Consider the following 14,216-nt stretch of genomic DNA (forward strand, 5'->3'; position numbering starts at 1 on the left):
GGATATCGAATCCAAACTCTTCTTCTTCTTAAACTGCAATTGAGTGCAATTTGTAGAATGGGGGCATATATAAATATATTTAAGATAAATAATACAAGCAGCCCTAATCACATGGCCTACCAACTTCCCCCTATATAATCTAGTCATCCCTTCCAATTGAAGAAACATTCAGCCTCACACAACTATAATTGCATGAGGTAAGGTAATGGGGCAAGGCACATCTACAGTGAAGCAGCCTCCTGAACATAGGCTTGCAGGTGATAAACACAACCAGCATCTCTTTGGCTGTGGGGTGCAGGGGCTTATGCGGGATGGACAAGTTGACCCACTCACCTGCCTTGCATGGTTGTAGTCACATGAGGCAAAATGCCCAAATTAGGCCAGTGAAGAGCACTTATAAGAAACACACAAATAATCAGAAGCAAGAGCCTGGTACTTGATAGGCAACTTGCTATAGGTAGTTACCAGTCAGACTTTCCTCATGTCCTGCTCCACAGAGGAAAAGAATGTCCCACCATGCAAAGTCAGACTACATAACATGTGAAGTGGCCTCTACCATCTGTATTGTCCACATATTCATGATCCGACTTTCTGTGAACATGCAAGTGCCTTGCTCTCCATATGGTTATCAAAAGAAAAATGTGATGTTTCTACTTTGCTCATTCAGACAGTACTCAGTTATACCAATAGCTGCTCACATGAGCAAATCAGCATTTGAGTAGTGAACTGCACCTCCTCTTCCTGTAAACAAGAAGTCACAGCTAGTGAACTAACTTGCTGTGCTCCCTTATTAAAGGATACCCGTCGAAAAATTTACAGTTGAAATGGGTTACTATATTCTTCAAATGGCTCTTGAGTTCACCTGGCTCTATTGCACAGATTTTCCTTGGCTTCAGACACTGAATCTTCCATTGTATTTCGCCTTTGTAATTTAATCCGCTTCACCTCTGTTTAACCTTACCACAACTTAATCTAGATGCATCCCAATACTAACATATATTAAAATGACTTTGTTGAATCCCTCAACAAGTGTTCACCAGCTGTACTACTAAAATAGATAGGGCAACATCAGTATTGACCATATTACTTCCAAAATGCAGATGCCAAGTTTATTCAAATCTGCTTTGCTTTCATGTTATCTGCATCAAAAATAATTCTGAAAATAATTCAATGAAGATATAGAATTCAGAAAAAATGAAGTTGATAGCTAAGCAAGAGGGCACTGTGCCATCTCATGTATAGTGATAAAGTAGCAAAGGGGAGACCAACTAACACAATTACAGTAGGAAAAATAATTTAACATTTTAGCAGACTGTCTCTTCAGCATGTATTGTGTTAATATTTAAAACTCATTGAATCATGGCACTTTTTGGCAGAAATTAATGATACATCTCTGTTCTGTTAGCATGTGTATATTTGTGTTTCGTCCCCAGCAGTTCTTCCAGGAATGACTTGGCAGCCTCATAGCTACTATGTTAGTGAAGTTAATTGTCACGGCAAAATGATAATATTATGAAGCTAATACTTCCAGGATGTAATGGAGACTTTGCAGTCTCCAATAGAATCAAATGTTACAGACAGTCTGGGTTTTGAGGGTGCATTAATTTTGCCGAGTTGCTTGTCTGCCTTGCATTGACACAAGCTGCAGATAGGATGGCAGATGATCCATGTAAAATAAACCTCCCATTATTCATCTTGGCTAGGATGAACTGAGAAATATTTTCAAACCTCTTTGAAAATGACTGTGATATGGGAATTGCAATTCTTGCCGTGTGTGTTCAAAACATACGCAAGTATTAATTGTCATAACTGTTGAACAGTTTCTGGTTCCTTGCCTCTCCCTCAAATTCATATTCTGTACTGCACATCTTTTGCAATTTTTGGCAATCATATACTGTACATTTGTTTAGTCCTTCCAGCTTGGCTACATCATTTCTGATCAGGGCACTCCTCACAGCCCACTCGTTTCTTGTTATATTTTGTTTTTGTTTTATCCCAGCCTTCAAAACCAGACAAGATGCTTCATGTATTTTCTGATGCTGAAACAAACTTCCACCTTGGGAAATCTGTGTAGCCTCTCATGTAAACATACTACAATATACAAAAAACATACTGCTGTGTTATGACTAATTTATATACTACTTTTTGACCCAAATGCCTCCAATCAAACAATCAAAACATAGCAAAATCGTAATAAAACAGCAAAAAAAAAAAAAAACGCAATTGCACTGAAAACATATTGGGAACATCTGCAAATAAGCTGAAGAAACATCAATCAAACCAGCCCTGTCTCTCAACTAGGATGTACATGTTCTCCTCCCCATCCCTCACTTGGGAAGACGTGTTCTACCAATCGGCTCCAGCTCTGAAGCAGAAACCGCCTCTCTGTCACTGCAGCCAACAGACAAGATATTCACTAATCTTTTCCAAAATGGTTTCTCTTTTACTTTAATTGTATTTAACTGTCTAAGAAGCATATGGTTCTCGTTCAGTGCTTTTGACACAGTTGTTCAATATTTTCTTCTTTCAAGTTCTAGTTTTAGCACTTTGTGAAATTTTTCTTCTCATACAGTGTTTCTACAATAGTTATCATGCTTTCCGCCATCAATAATTCACCCCCCCTTTCCTTTTGTCTGTCTATCAGGGCTCCTCAAGGGTCAGGTTATTTGCTTTTTTATTATCTATCCTTTAGATCGGGGTGGCCCACTGGCCGGATCAGGTCCTCCAAGCCATTTGAAGTGGCTCACCTGGATAGCTCCGTCAGTAAAACATGAGACTCTTGGTCTCAGGGTTGTGGGTTCAAGCCTCACGTTGGGCAAAAGATTCCTGCACTGCAGGGAGTTGGACTAAATGACCCTTGTGGTCCCTCCTAACCCTATAATTCTTTATCCAATCACACATGCACAGGCTTCTGCTGACAGGACTCATTAGGTAAATCCCCACCCATAGATCTCTCATGGTGCTTTTGCATTAGCAAAACACCATTTTATGCTACGATCACGAAGTGGTGAACATCACTTGTGTGAATCAGCCCTCAGTAGCTAAAGGTATTTTTAAGTTAAGTGTTGCCAGTGTTGATGTGCTCAAGAAGGCTTATAGATGTCTGTCCTAGATAGACTTGGCGTCCCAATAGTCAGAGAATTTGCAGCCAAACCTAATTCCGGGCATCTTTTTTGGTAGTGCCAAACCATGGGAAAGCCCAGGCAAAGTTTTCTGATGGAGCCTAAAGCTATGTGAAAATTAACTTACTAATGGAGTACACATTCACAGACAGACAAACCTTTGGGCCCCTGGAAGTGTGGAAATACTAATTATTACCACAATTTGTTTTGCTGGGTGCTGCTTTGTATAAATAAATGTAACAGGGTTATTATGACATTTGCTACAACTGAAGAGATGTTTGGTGTGGTTTACCAGGGAGTTTTAAAAAATACAATAAATAATTAAAACAGTAAGTTTATAACAGCAGAAAAATAACATTGGAAATTAAAGTAGCAAGTCAGCAATCCTTAAAGCCTGGGCAAATGAAAAGGTCTTCATCTGGTGCCAAACAAGAAAATAAAAATAAAAAAGTCACTCGGCACCAGGCAGGTTTCCCTGGAGAGAAAATTCCAGAGCCAGGGCGCCACATAGCAACACAACACCATATAGCACCAGAATGCAACATGGAGCTCATGTACTATGATCCTAACAACTGTATGATTCAAACTCCTTGTTGTGTATCTCTAAAACCGTAAACTTTCTGCAACTTCGTACGGTATGTGCTGTTTTTGTCTCTGTGTTTGTGTGATTCACTGTTGCTTTAAGGCAACAGGTTTCCGCAGTTCCTGACCTGTATAATTGTTGAACAAATCTCTCTCCCCCCTCAATTAATTTAAGCCCAGGCAATTTGCTCTTCTGTCTTACCTATACAGTACCTTGATCAATCGTCATACACTTTTTAAAAGAATATGAATGTACTTACCAGTCGGGATACAAAAAAAAAAGTAAATAGTTTTGTACACTGAACAGAGTTTGGGGCATGAATTTCTTCTCATGCAACAGTACCACTACCTTCCAGTGTTGCATGATAAAACCAAACCAACTAAGACAAACACATACTTTGAATTCTGACCATATAAATCACAGTTCATTATTATAAACTATGATGCTATGGCCTCCTTATTCTGCTTCATCTCCTCTGAGTCTGAAATCCTAAGAACAATACTCTAGGCATATACTGGCATTGGGGAATCACTCTGCAACTGCATTTGGCAATTTGATTTGAATTTTCTATCTTCACTGTGGTGGGCTAGGCACACTCTGAAACAAGGCATTTTTATTACCTCTGTGTAATCCGAAGCTTCATTTCTTGTTGTTCTCCTGACACTTATGCCTGTTTCCTCTTTCAGATTCCAATGTGGCACATTGCCTGTGGTGTGAAAGACAAGATGAAGAGAGATTCATTCCATGAATCTGTCTGCAGCTGGTCTTATTTTAAAAACAAAACAGTGTGGCTGGCACTCTTTGGTGGGTGCTAATCATCCGGTGGCACAACACAGACTAGCCTTTCGGGGTTTGAAATTTGAATCTACTCCAAAGCCTGAACTTTTCCAGTTGGCAGAACAGTTTGCTGTTACATTATCTCCCAGTGCTAGCGTATAAACATTTTTGTAGCGCATATTTATTTATTCTTTACTGATACTCCCATTACCCTCTTTTCAACTTGGCATCTTGCGTTTCCAGGGGGAAATGTCTTATTTTGGAGTACAAATAGAATAATAAAAACAATAATTTCAGTTCAGTTGACTTTCTAAGAATGAAAAGTACTCGTTTTGGAGCTATATGAACTTAAGAGTGAATGTACTCTGAATGAGTGACAGTTTTGCGGCATCACTTCCAGAGGGTCAGTCTTGCTGCTGGTGTCATATAAGGGATTTCTTACAAACAAACCTTAGTTCATAAATCCTACATCAGGAACTAGCGGATAGTCCCCCCCCCCCAGGCAATCATCTTTATAAGAATGTTAAATGCACTGTGTGACTCGTTTGCTGTGAAGGATCCTAGAGGTCTCTCTTGAAGGAAGTGGGGGATCATCTCTCTTTTGGGTTATGGAAATATCATATTCTCTCAATCCTAAAACCACAATCTCTCATAGGGAAGATGCAATCTCCCTCCAGCTCAGCTAGCACATCAGTTCTAATTTAGTGATGCTTAGAAAAGGAATGCAAGAAGAGGCCTGCTGGAAGGGGCCAAAGATCCACCTAGTCCCACATCCTGTTCTCACAGTTGTTGTTGTAGTAGTTATTAATTTTATTAAATTTATATACCACCCTTCTTCCGAGGATCACAGGGCAGTTTACAGTATAAAAACATAAAAAATACAGTTTTACAAGACCTCTCCTCTTATTCCATGACTTTTAAGCTTAAATTTGGTGAGATGCTTTATCAAAAACTTTTTTGAAAGTGTAACCACACAGTGTTGACTGGATCACCTCTATCTATATGTTTGTAGGCACTATCAAATAGCCTTAAAGGGTTAAAGAGACAAGACTTACCCTCACAAATGCCATAGTGGTTCTGCTTCAGCCAGACTTATTCTTCTCTATATCTGCTTGGTGATTTGTTGTATAAGTATCATGGATATCTGATAAATTATGTATATGCAACTTAACTAATGGTGATTAAGTTCTGTTTCACAGGCACACTCACACAGGTCATTTTGTTCCTTTTCGTCTTTTTTTTTTAAAGAGATGCTTAGAGATAAAGTGCTACCATAGTAGGGCACTTGGGGGTCCCTTGTTATACTCAGAAGCACTGTCGTCCATGATTTTAGCACTGTACAGTGGTACCTCTACTTACGAATGTTTCTACTTACAAATGAAGCTCCGTCTGCCATCTGGGATGCGGTTTAGATAGGATTTTTTCTACTTATGAATTTTTACATAGGATTTTTTCTTCTTAAGAATTTTTTCTCCCAATGCATTCCTATGGGATTCGACTTACCATTTTTTTCTACTTACAAATGTGTGTTTGGAACGCATTAAATTCGTAAGTAGAGGTACCACTGTATCTTGCTTTTGGTGCTTGACTGTGGCCAGGATTTAAGCTGCAAACTGTCAGCCATGCACAGAAATCACATACACTTTGTCATATTCAATATACTGTACTGTAATAGTATTTACAAGGTGCGCCTACATTTAAAGGATGGGGGGGGGGTGTTTTCCTCCCAGTTCCTTATCTTATTTTTCAAATACATTGCTGTATATTGTATGTCTTTGTGATGTTTTAGAGGGACACTGTGTGGTGAAGTAACACTAGACCTTACAGCTCTTGACATGGAAATTGCAGCATAATCTACTGGTATTTCGCCTCCTTGGTTCCTGCATGGGACATGGCTATAGTTGATGAGTTTCTCATTCAACTAACCCTCGACCTCATAAAATTGGACCCGTACTTGAAGCCCACCCTTTATAATGCCAGGTTTTTTTCTCATTTTCAGCCCATGCAGTTAACTTATATCCAGTTTAAAAATAGTCTTTTAAAAGAATCAATTTCATGGTGAATGCATCTAGTCAAACAAGCCATTTAAACAAGATATTACTCGTGTGTAGCAGACCATTTTACAAGTACCTGATAGTTTTACAAGCCTGTGCTTCAGACAGGGTAATTGGTTGTCTCTGATATTCGAGTTTGGGACTTAGACTCATTAACTTATTTCAGTGAACAGGATATTTCTCAGTTTTGTTGTATACCAGGTGCCATTCTTAGTGCCACTCATTTTTTAAAAAAAAAATATATAATACAAATAGGATGCAAGAGTAGAGGCTTAACTTTGGGACACAAATTAGCTAATTAAACGCTTTCACCCTTAAGGCTTTTCACTAGGTGTGAGATATCGCACAATATATCTAATTATGATCTCTGTACTATTTAAGTGAAATAGTCATCGTCTCTTACTCTATATGTGTATTGGTTTGGATCCAAAAACACCTTGCGCAAACAGAAAGGGACTTCTGCAAGGGATCGCTGCCAAATTCTTCTGATTTCCTCCTCCTGCTCCCTGTGTCTCATCCCTCCTCCCATATCAGAGGGTTCCTTGATCTCCAGGAGGTGTTTGAGCAGGTTCAGGGGCTACAGACAGGAAACCCCCATTGCTTGAGAAGAGTTCCACTCATTCTTGTTTGGATCCAACTCGTCGTGTGGTTTTGTGGCTTTAAAAAAATGTACCGCATATAGTAAGATTGCTTTGGGCAAAGGAATTCCAGTATCCATAGCTGCTCGGTCCCAGCTCCTGCCAGCCTAGCAGTTGAAAAGCACGTCAAAGTGCAAGTAGATAAATAGGTACCGCTCCGGCGGGAAGGTAAACGGCGTTTCTGTGCGCTGCTCTGGTTTGCCATAAGTGGCATAGTCATGCTGGCCACATGACCCGGAAGCTGTACACCGGCTCCCTCAGCCAGTAAAGCGAGATGAGCACCGCAACCCCAGAGTCATCTGCGACTGGACCTAACGGTCAGGGGTCCCTTTACCTTTTAACATTATAAAATAGCAACTAGCGAATAGAGCAGGGCAATTTTAGCAACGTTGGCAGAGTTAGTAAAACTGGGGTGGTAGTGTACATGTAGTTAAAATGAGGTGTTTTACACACACACACACACACACACACACACACGACAGGAATCAGCTTCCATTGATCTTGCATGTTGATAGCAGTAGCTGTACCTAAAGCACTGACACTAGTGGCGGACTTTGGGCTCTCACATTTCAGCAGCACCCTGTGCAGTACCAACATTAGGCGCACCCTCCCCACCTCTTTCCTTCCATTCTAAGTTGTTGCTGCGGTGCCCCCCTATGGCGGCCTCTCGGCAAACCGGTCGCACTCCTCTAAATCCGCCTCTACTGACACCCCTTGACCAGATAGTTGTTACCACACCTTGATTTGCCGTCTCTAATGATTTCCTTTTATTATTTGCAAAAAAATGACTTCTCCTCTCAGAAGTCTTTATCATTCAGTACTGAAAGGAGGAAGTGAGGCATTCATTAGGGGTTTTTTATTTAGAATATTCAGTTATGCTGACTAACGGGGACATAGTCATATGTGCTAGGTCCTGTGGCTGCAAAACAAGCCCAGATAATCACCCCTCCATCACCGTGCTTGGCAGTTGGTATGAGGTACTTGTGCTCTTATGCTGTGCTTGGTTTTTGCTAAACCTGGTGCTGTGCATTATGGCCAAACATCTCCGCTTTGGTCTCATCTGTCCAGAGGATATTGTTCCAGAAGTCTTTATGGTTTGTTCAGATGCAACTTTGCAAACCAAAGCCATGCTGCCATGTTCTTTTTAGAGAGATGAGACTTTCTCCTGGAAACTCTTCCAAACAAACCATAATTGTTCAGCCTTTTTCTAATTGTACTGTCATGTACTTTAACATTTAACACGCTAACCGTTGCAATTTCTCTGAGCATTGCATGGTCTGACCTTCCTTGTTGTGAATTTGCTGGGGTGTCCACTCCTTAGAAGATTGGCAGCTGTCTTGAATGTTTTCCACTTTTGAATAATCTTTCTCACTGTAGAATGATGGACTTTACATTGGTTGGTGATAGCCTTAGAACCCTTCCCAGTTTCATGGGCTGCAGCACTTTCTTCTCTAAGAGCCTTGTGTCATCTTTCCTCCTTGGCATTGTGTTAAAACACATCCGAATGCTCTAGACCAGCAAACTGCTAAAACTTTGGCTTTTATAGAGGTGCGCACACTTGCTGATGATCAATTAAGCAAGGGCATGTGATTAGCAGCCCCTGTCTGCTACTTAGTCTCTTAATTCCTATGGCAGCAGTAAGGGTGTACTTAGTTTTTCACACATTATTTCTCCATCTTTATTTCTGTTAAATAAAGTGTTATATGTCATGTGTTGTTCATCTGTGGTTGTATTTACCTAATTTTAAGACCTGCTAAGGAACACATGATTGCTATTATGTCCTGATATGTAAAACCACAGAATTCAAAGAAAGTGCACATTCTTTTCCCCATGACTATACCTCCAATGTAGAGTGAAGCTGGAGAATCTTTTAACTGCTTTATTGGAGACTTATATGTACTACCAATTCTCTTTATCACTCTCTCTTTATCTCTCTCTCTCTCTCTCTCTCTCTCTCTCTCTCTCTCTCTCTCTCTCTCTCGTGTGTGTGTGTGTACAGGGTAAAAAAATGTTCATAAGAGCAGGCAGTGATATTAGTAGAGTTTGGAACATCAAAGACTGCCATGAAATTATTAATTTCCTCTTGTTGCAACAACTACCACGAGTTAGGCTGCCAACATGGGTACTGTTGTCAGATTAATAAAAGCAAAAAATTGGGCTCTGGTTGGTTATTTATGTTACTAAGTAATGAGAATGAATGGTGATTGTCTAAAAGGTTTTCTTTTAGTCATTGCTCTCTGTAAAAGAACAAACAAATTAATATTTAGTATTTTCAAATAATATGTTTTACTAGTTTTACTACCTTGGTAAATACAGGCCCCTGTATGATTAGTGAGGCAAAGAACGCTGCTCTTCCAGGAGGGGTGTGTGTGTGTGTGTGTGTCTGCGTGTGCGCTAAGCATTCTTTACATTAGAGGTTTGTGAAAATCTCAGGTTACTCAGCCATTTTTGTCAGCTTAGCACCAGCTGGCTTTGTTATCAAGTGGCTGTGCTAGATCCGTGGTTTGTTATGCTTTGTACAGCTTTTGCTTCCTCTCTGAATATAGCTGTCAGATTGCGTTTGCTGAAACAAGCCACAGTGGTCATTCATTTTGTTTCAGAATACACGGTTAATGTACTATCATCAATGCAAAACCTTCATTTTTAGCTAGCCAAAATCATAGCATGCATTCCTATAATTATACAGTAGTTCAATTCAGCTTGTTAGTAGTGTATGTATGGACAGCAGTATGGAGTTTATTACCTAAGTGGGTTGCATTTTTAATGATATACTATTATACTTTGCCTTAACTATGATAGGTTTTTTTTGAGAGAGAGAGAGAGAGATCAAAGTCCCATTGTCTAACTGTTGTTGCTAATTTAGCCACAATAAAACTGACGTAGAAGGGATAATTCGTTAAGATATCGTAAGTGTATAAATAGGAGAAAGGGAGCATATTCTTGTGTACCTCTTCTAACAAAGCATTTTTTCGAGCTGCTTCTAAATTATTATTCCTTAATAACCCAAGGAAGTGGTTTAGATTAGTGTTGTTGTTGCCATTTGCTTAATTAGTGCTCAAATAATGTTTATCATAAAAAATATAAATTTAAATAAAAGTATTTCTCCTGCCTTTCGAAATGGTAATGTCAAGGATTTCATCTGAAGTATGTCTTCAAGGAAGAATTAAATTCATACTTTAGCTAAGAAAATTCATCTTCTCCATTTTAAATCACTTTAAAAGTAAATAAATATTGCATATAAATTGTAATCTTGGTTATATATTACTTTTAGGTATATTATATTTTTATAGATAGATAGGTCTGCCATGGGTCCGGATTTTTCCAGCCATTACAGGGATTTCAAATGCAGAATTGACGTCCAGGGGGGATTTTAGGCAAGTCAGTCAAAATTTCATGGTTTGGGGGCATTTTTGTAAAAATAACAACTTTTGGGGTGTCCTGATTTTTATGTTTTTATTATATATATTAGTCCTTCCCCCCCTTGCATACATTCAGTGCCTTGTACAAATATTTGAGAAATGCTTTCCCAAGGCATTATTCTCCTAAATGGTCTTAATCACTATCCAAAGAGCTTGAAATAATGAAATGGGTTCCTATTGTTTTGAACAAGATGTAAAAAAGATTTTTGGTATCTGCAATTACAAGTGAGGCTAATGAAATCCATTGATATATTGTCTATTGGTCTGAGAATAATAGAATCATAGAATATTGTAGAGTTGGAAGGTACCACAAGGGTCATCTAGTCCAACCCCCTGCAATGTAGGAATCTTTTGACCGAGTGGGGCTCGAACCCACGGCCCTGAGATTAAGAGTCTCATGCTCTACTGACTGAGCCACAAGCCGTTCATAATATATTTTGATCATTCACATTCAAACTTTTTAGAAATATAATGAACTCTTTTTATTCATTATATAGTTACAAATACAGATGTTGTCGCTACAGCCATTCATTTTATCTTTAGCTGCTATTTTGTGTAAAATTAAAAGGTGAGCCGGAGGCTTAAAAGTTGCAAGTCCAGAGGAATAATTGAAGGGTCCTTTTCAGCTTTTACTTATGATGCCATGACGATCATCCACACGAAATATCTGATTACATATGATCAATACCTCCAATGATGTTGTCTAGGACAACACGTTACCACGATAAATATATTTTTCTCTGGTTCAATATATTTTCGATAAATATAGTTCTCTTGTTGATGAATATTTTGCATTTTGCAACAACAGTACTGCAGGTTAGAAGTTAAGTTCTAATTCTGAAGATGAAACAATGTGTTTCATAATCAGGGGTGGCCTGTATCATAAATGAAATCTAATTCTTTGAAAGATCTTCCTGTGCTTCTAAATGTATTGTTAGAATGGTGGTTTCCAAGCAGATCATTCGCTCCCAAGAAAAACACCAGCATGTCACTGCATATAACCTATTTCAAGAACAGCTGTAAAGTAATTCTAAAAACGAGCATTCAGGATTATTCCAACACCCTCTGTCTTGAAAAGAAAAGTAAGCCAAAAAGTATATACAACAACTGATTATTATTTTTGTATTGCTTTTTTAAAAAATAGATCAAAAAGTATTTGGAACTTGAACCACTTGCACGAGGAAAACGCTGGATACTTAAGCCCTGCTCCTTGGATGATATGGAAGCAGTAAAAGACAGCTTCAGCCTGCTGATAAATTTACTAGAAGACAGAGATCTTGAGCCTTCAAGAATGTGAAGAAAACTCAGATGGTTCTCAGACAGCGTTGTTCCTGTTTGTCTCACCTTCAGCTGAATTATGGTTTGGTATACAGAAGACTGTGCTAAAGCTTGCAATAAATATATTTTTGCATTTAGCCTGGAAAGCCTGTTTATAAGTTCTGTGAATCAGGTTTGTGATTCTTTTCAGTAATGTTGTCTATGCTGAAATGGAGAGAACCTTTACATTACCAACAATTCTGTCTACTGTATGCCATTTTTATGTATTGTTTTTAGAAGAACCTTAATGCGGAATTTTGCTGCATAAACAAAATTTAAAAGAATCTGTAACTGGATACTAAAAGATCTAGTGATGTTCCTGAAAAGAAAATGCGTTTTGCAGATCTCTGGCCATTACCTGTGTTATTATGCGGGATGAGCACACAAGCTATCTGGAAATTATAGTTGCTGAGAACCACAGTAGATTCTGAAGCCAAGGAACACATTTTTAATGCAAAGACTAGTCAGAAGCCTTATTGAATGCAAACACCTACCTTTTAACATTTACAGTTTTAATTCTTTTTAGAGGCAAACCATTGATTTAGCAGAAGGTGAGGCAATGACAATAGGCATATCAGTATTTTGTTATCCATCAATTTGGAAGCATCTCAAGTGCTAAAAAATAGCCTTTGTAAATTGTAGGTGTCAGTTAAGCTGATGATTGTGTAAAATTGTGGTGAAATCGGGGCTAACTTCTAGTACAGATAACGGAGCATGAACCATAAGCAGGTTTAAATAATCACTGGATGTATTCTATATAACTAGTATTATGCTAGAAGTCCTAGAGGCCATGGAATTATTATTATTATTATTATTTTTAAAAGTCAGTGTCTTGGAACTGTACTCAGAAGTCTGTGTTTCTTAAATACCCCTATTTTCAGGGGATCCAAGCTGTTCCAGACTGAACGTTGGTAGAAAGCTTTTCACCCAGAGCATAGTATGTTTTCGTTGTTGTTTTTGTTATATGTGACAGCACTCCAATTAGTTCTAGGAATGTATACCTTTCTCTCCCCAGGTTTACCTAGTCTTGAAGCCCACGGACTGCTTCAGAGCTCAATACTGCCTTGGTTGTAGCAGTCAGAGGTGCAGCACTATGAAACTGGGCTCTCGGCAGTGGCAATGCTTGTGTGTACCAGGATGGGGGAAGCAGGCGCGTAGCAAGGGAGGGCCGGGTAGCTCCTAGCTCCATACAAGCTCCACTCGCGCAGGAGCAGCGCCCCCAGCCCCTGGCCCGCCCCTCGCCTCCTCCGACCGAGCAGGGAAAAAAAGAGTGTGCTATGGAGCGGGTTGCCGGGCACCGGCACTGGCAAACCGCTCTGTAGTGTGCTCTGCTTCAAAGCGTGCTGCCCACCCGGACGGACTGCCCACCGTTCGGCACTGGGGGGAAGGACAAAGCATCAGCCAGTTTGAACAGTGCAGGTGCACAGTGGAGGCACCAGTGGAGGGACCACTGTGTCCTCATTGCCACCATGCCTCACCCACATTCCATCCCAGTAGGTGTGTTCATATGTGTTGAAAGCCACCCAGAGTGGCTGGCACAACCCAGCCAGATGGGCAGGGTATAAATAATAAAATTATTTTTATTATAATCAGTAAGTGGCAGTGGCACCATTGTCAAGAGGCTGTCCACCCCACCAACCACTCCTGCATAATACAGCAGTGGATAGCTTTTCATAAGATGTGTTTGGAATGTTGAATATTATATTCCTCTACCAAGTACGGAGTGGAATAGATCTTGGTAAAATATTGCAGCATTGGTGGTTTTGTAGCATTTGGGCATCTTTCTGTATTTTTAGCTTTGCTTTGTTTTAATTTCCAAAGTTTAAATGCAGAATATCTTCCACTTGTAATTTTTGTATAATTTACTCTAAGATACTGTTGAAAAGTGAAGGGTATCAAACAATTTCTCGATATATGATGCACTTTGATCTGTTAACCTATGTTTTTGTTTTGTTTTTTAATAAACACCAATGGATTTTTTTTTTGGTAACATCTGTTATAACCTGTGAGTTGCTTGTGAAGAATGCCACATGGTACATCCTTTAGTAGTCGGGTGACTGCTAAATAGGATTTGGAGCAAAGTGGAGAAAGAGAGCTGAGAGCGATCAGAGGGCCAGAAATTCTGACAACTAAAGGTATGTATTTTGCCATCATATTGTACCCATTTCCAACCTGAAATGCACCTTTTATAGAGACTGGAGTTTCAAATATTTTAAAAAGAGTTATGAATCATCTCCGATCAATAGCTGCCTAATTTATTTGAAAGAAATCAGCGGCGTATCCTTGCATTGACACAGGTGGTTCCT

General features: G+C 39.3%; 1 protein-coding gene across 3 annotated transcripts in view; it reads left to right on the forward strand.

The window, feature by feature from the left end:
• Positions 1 to 13,900, forward strand: part of ARL15 (ARF like GTPase 15) — a 155,011-nt gene extending 141,111 nt beyond the window's left edge. For 2 of the 3 annotated variants that reach the window (XM_035100702.3, XM_088652763.1), the window contains one exon: positions 11,738 to 13,900. In XM_035100702.3, the coding sequence (XP_034956593.1) occupies positions 11,738 to 11,890 (153 nt within the window). In that variant the 3' untranslated portion in view covers positions 11,891 to 13,900. The remainder of the gene's footprint in view (positions 1 to 11,737) is intronic. The other variant, XM_060280305.2, reaches the window with a different exon arrangement.
• The last annotated feature ends 316 nt before the right edge of the window (positions 13,901 to 14,216 follow it).

Source organism: Zootoca vivipara, chromosome 10 (genome assembly GCF_965207765.1).
Source record: "Zootoca vivipara chromosome 10, rZooViv2.hap1.1, whole genome shotgun sequence".
NCBI classification, from domain to species: domain Eukaryota; kingdom Metazoa; phylum Chordata; class Lepidosauria; order Squamata; family Lacertidae; genus Zootoca; species Zootoca vivipara.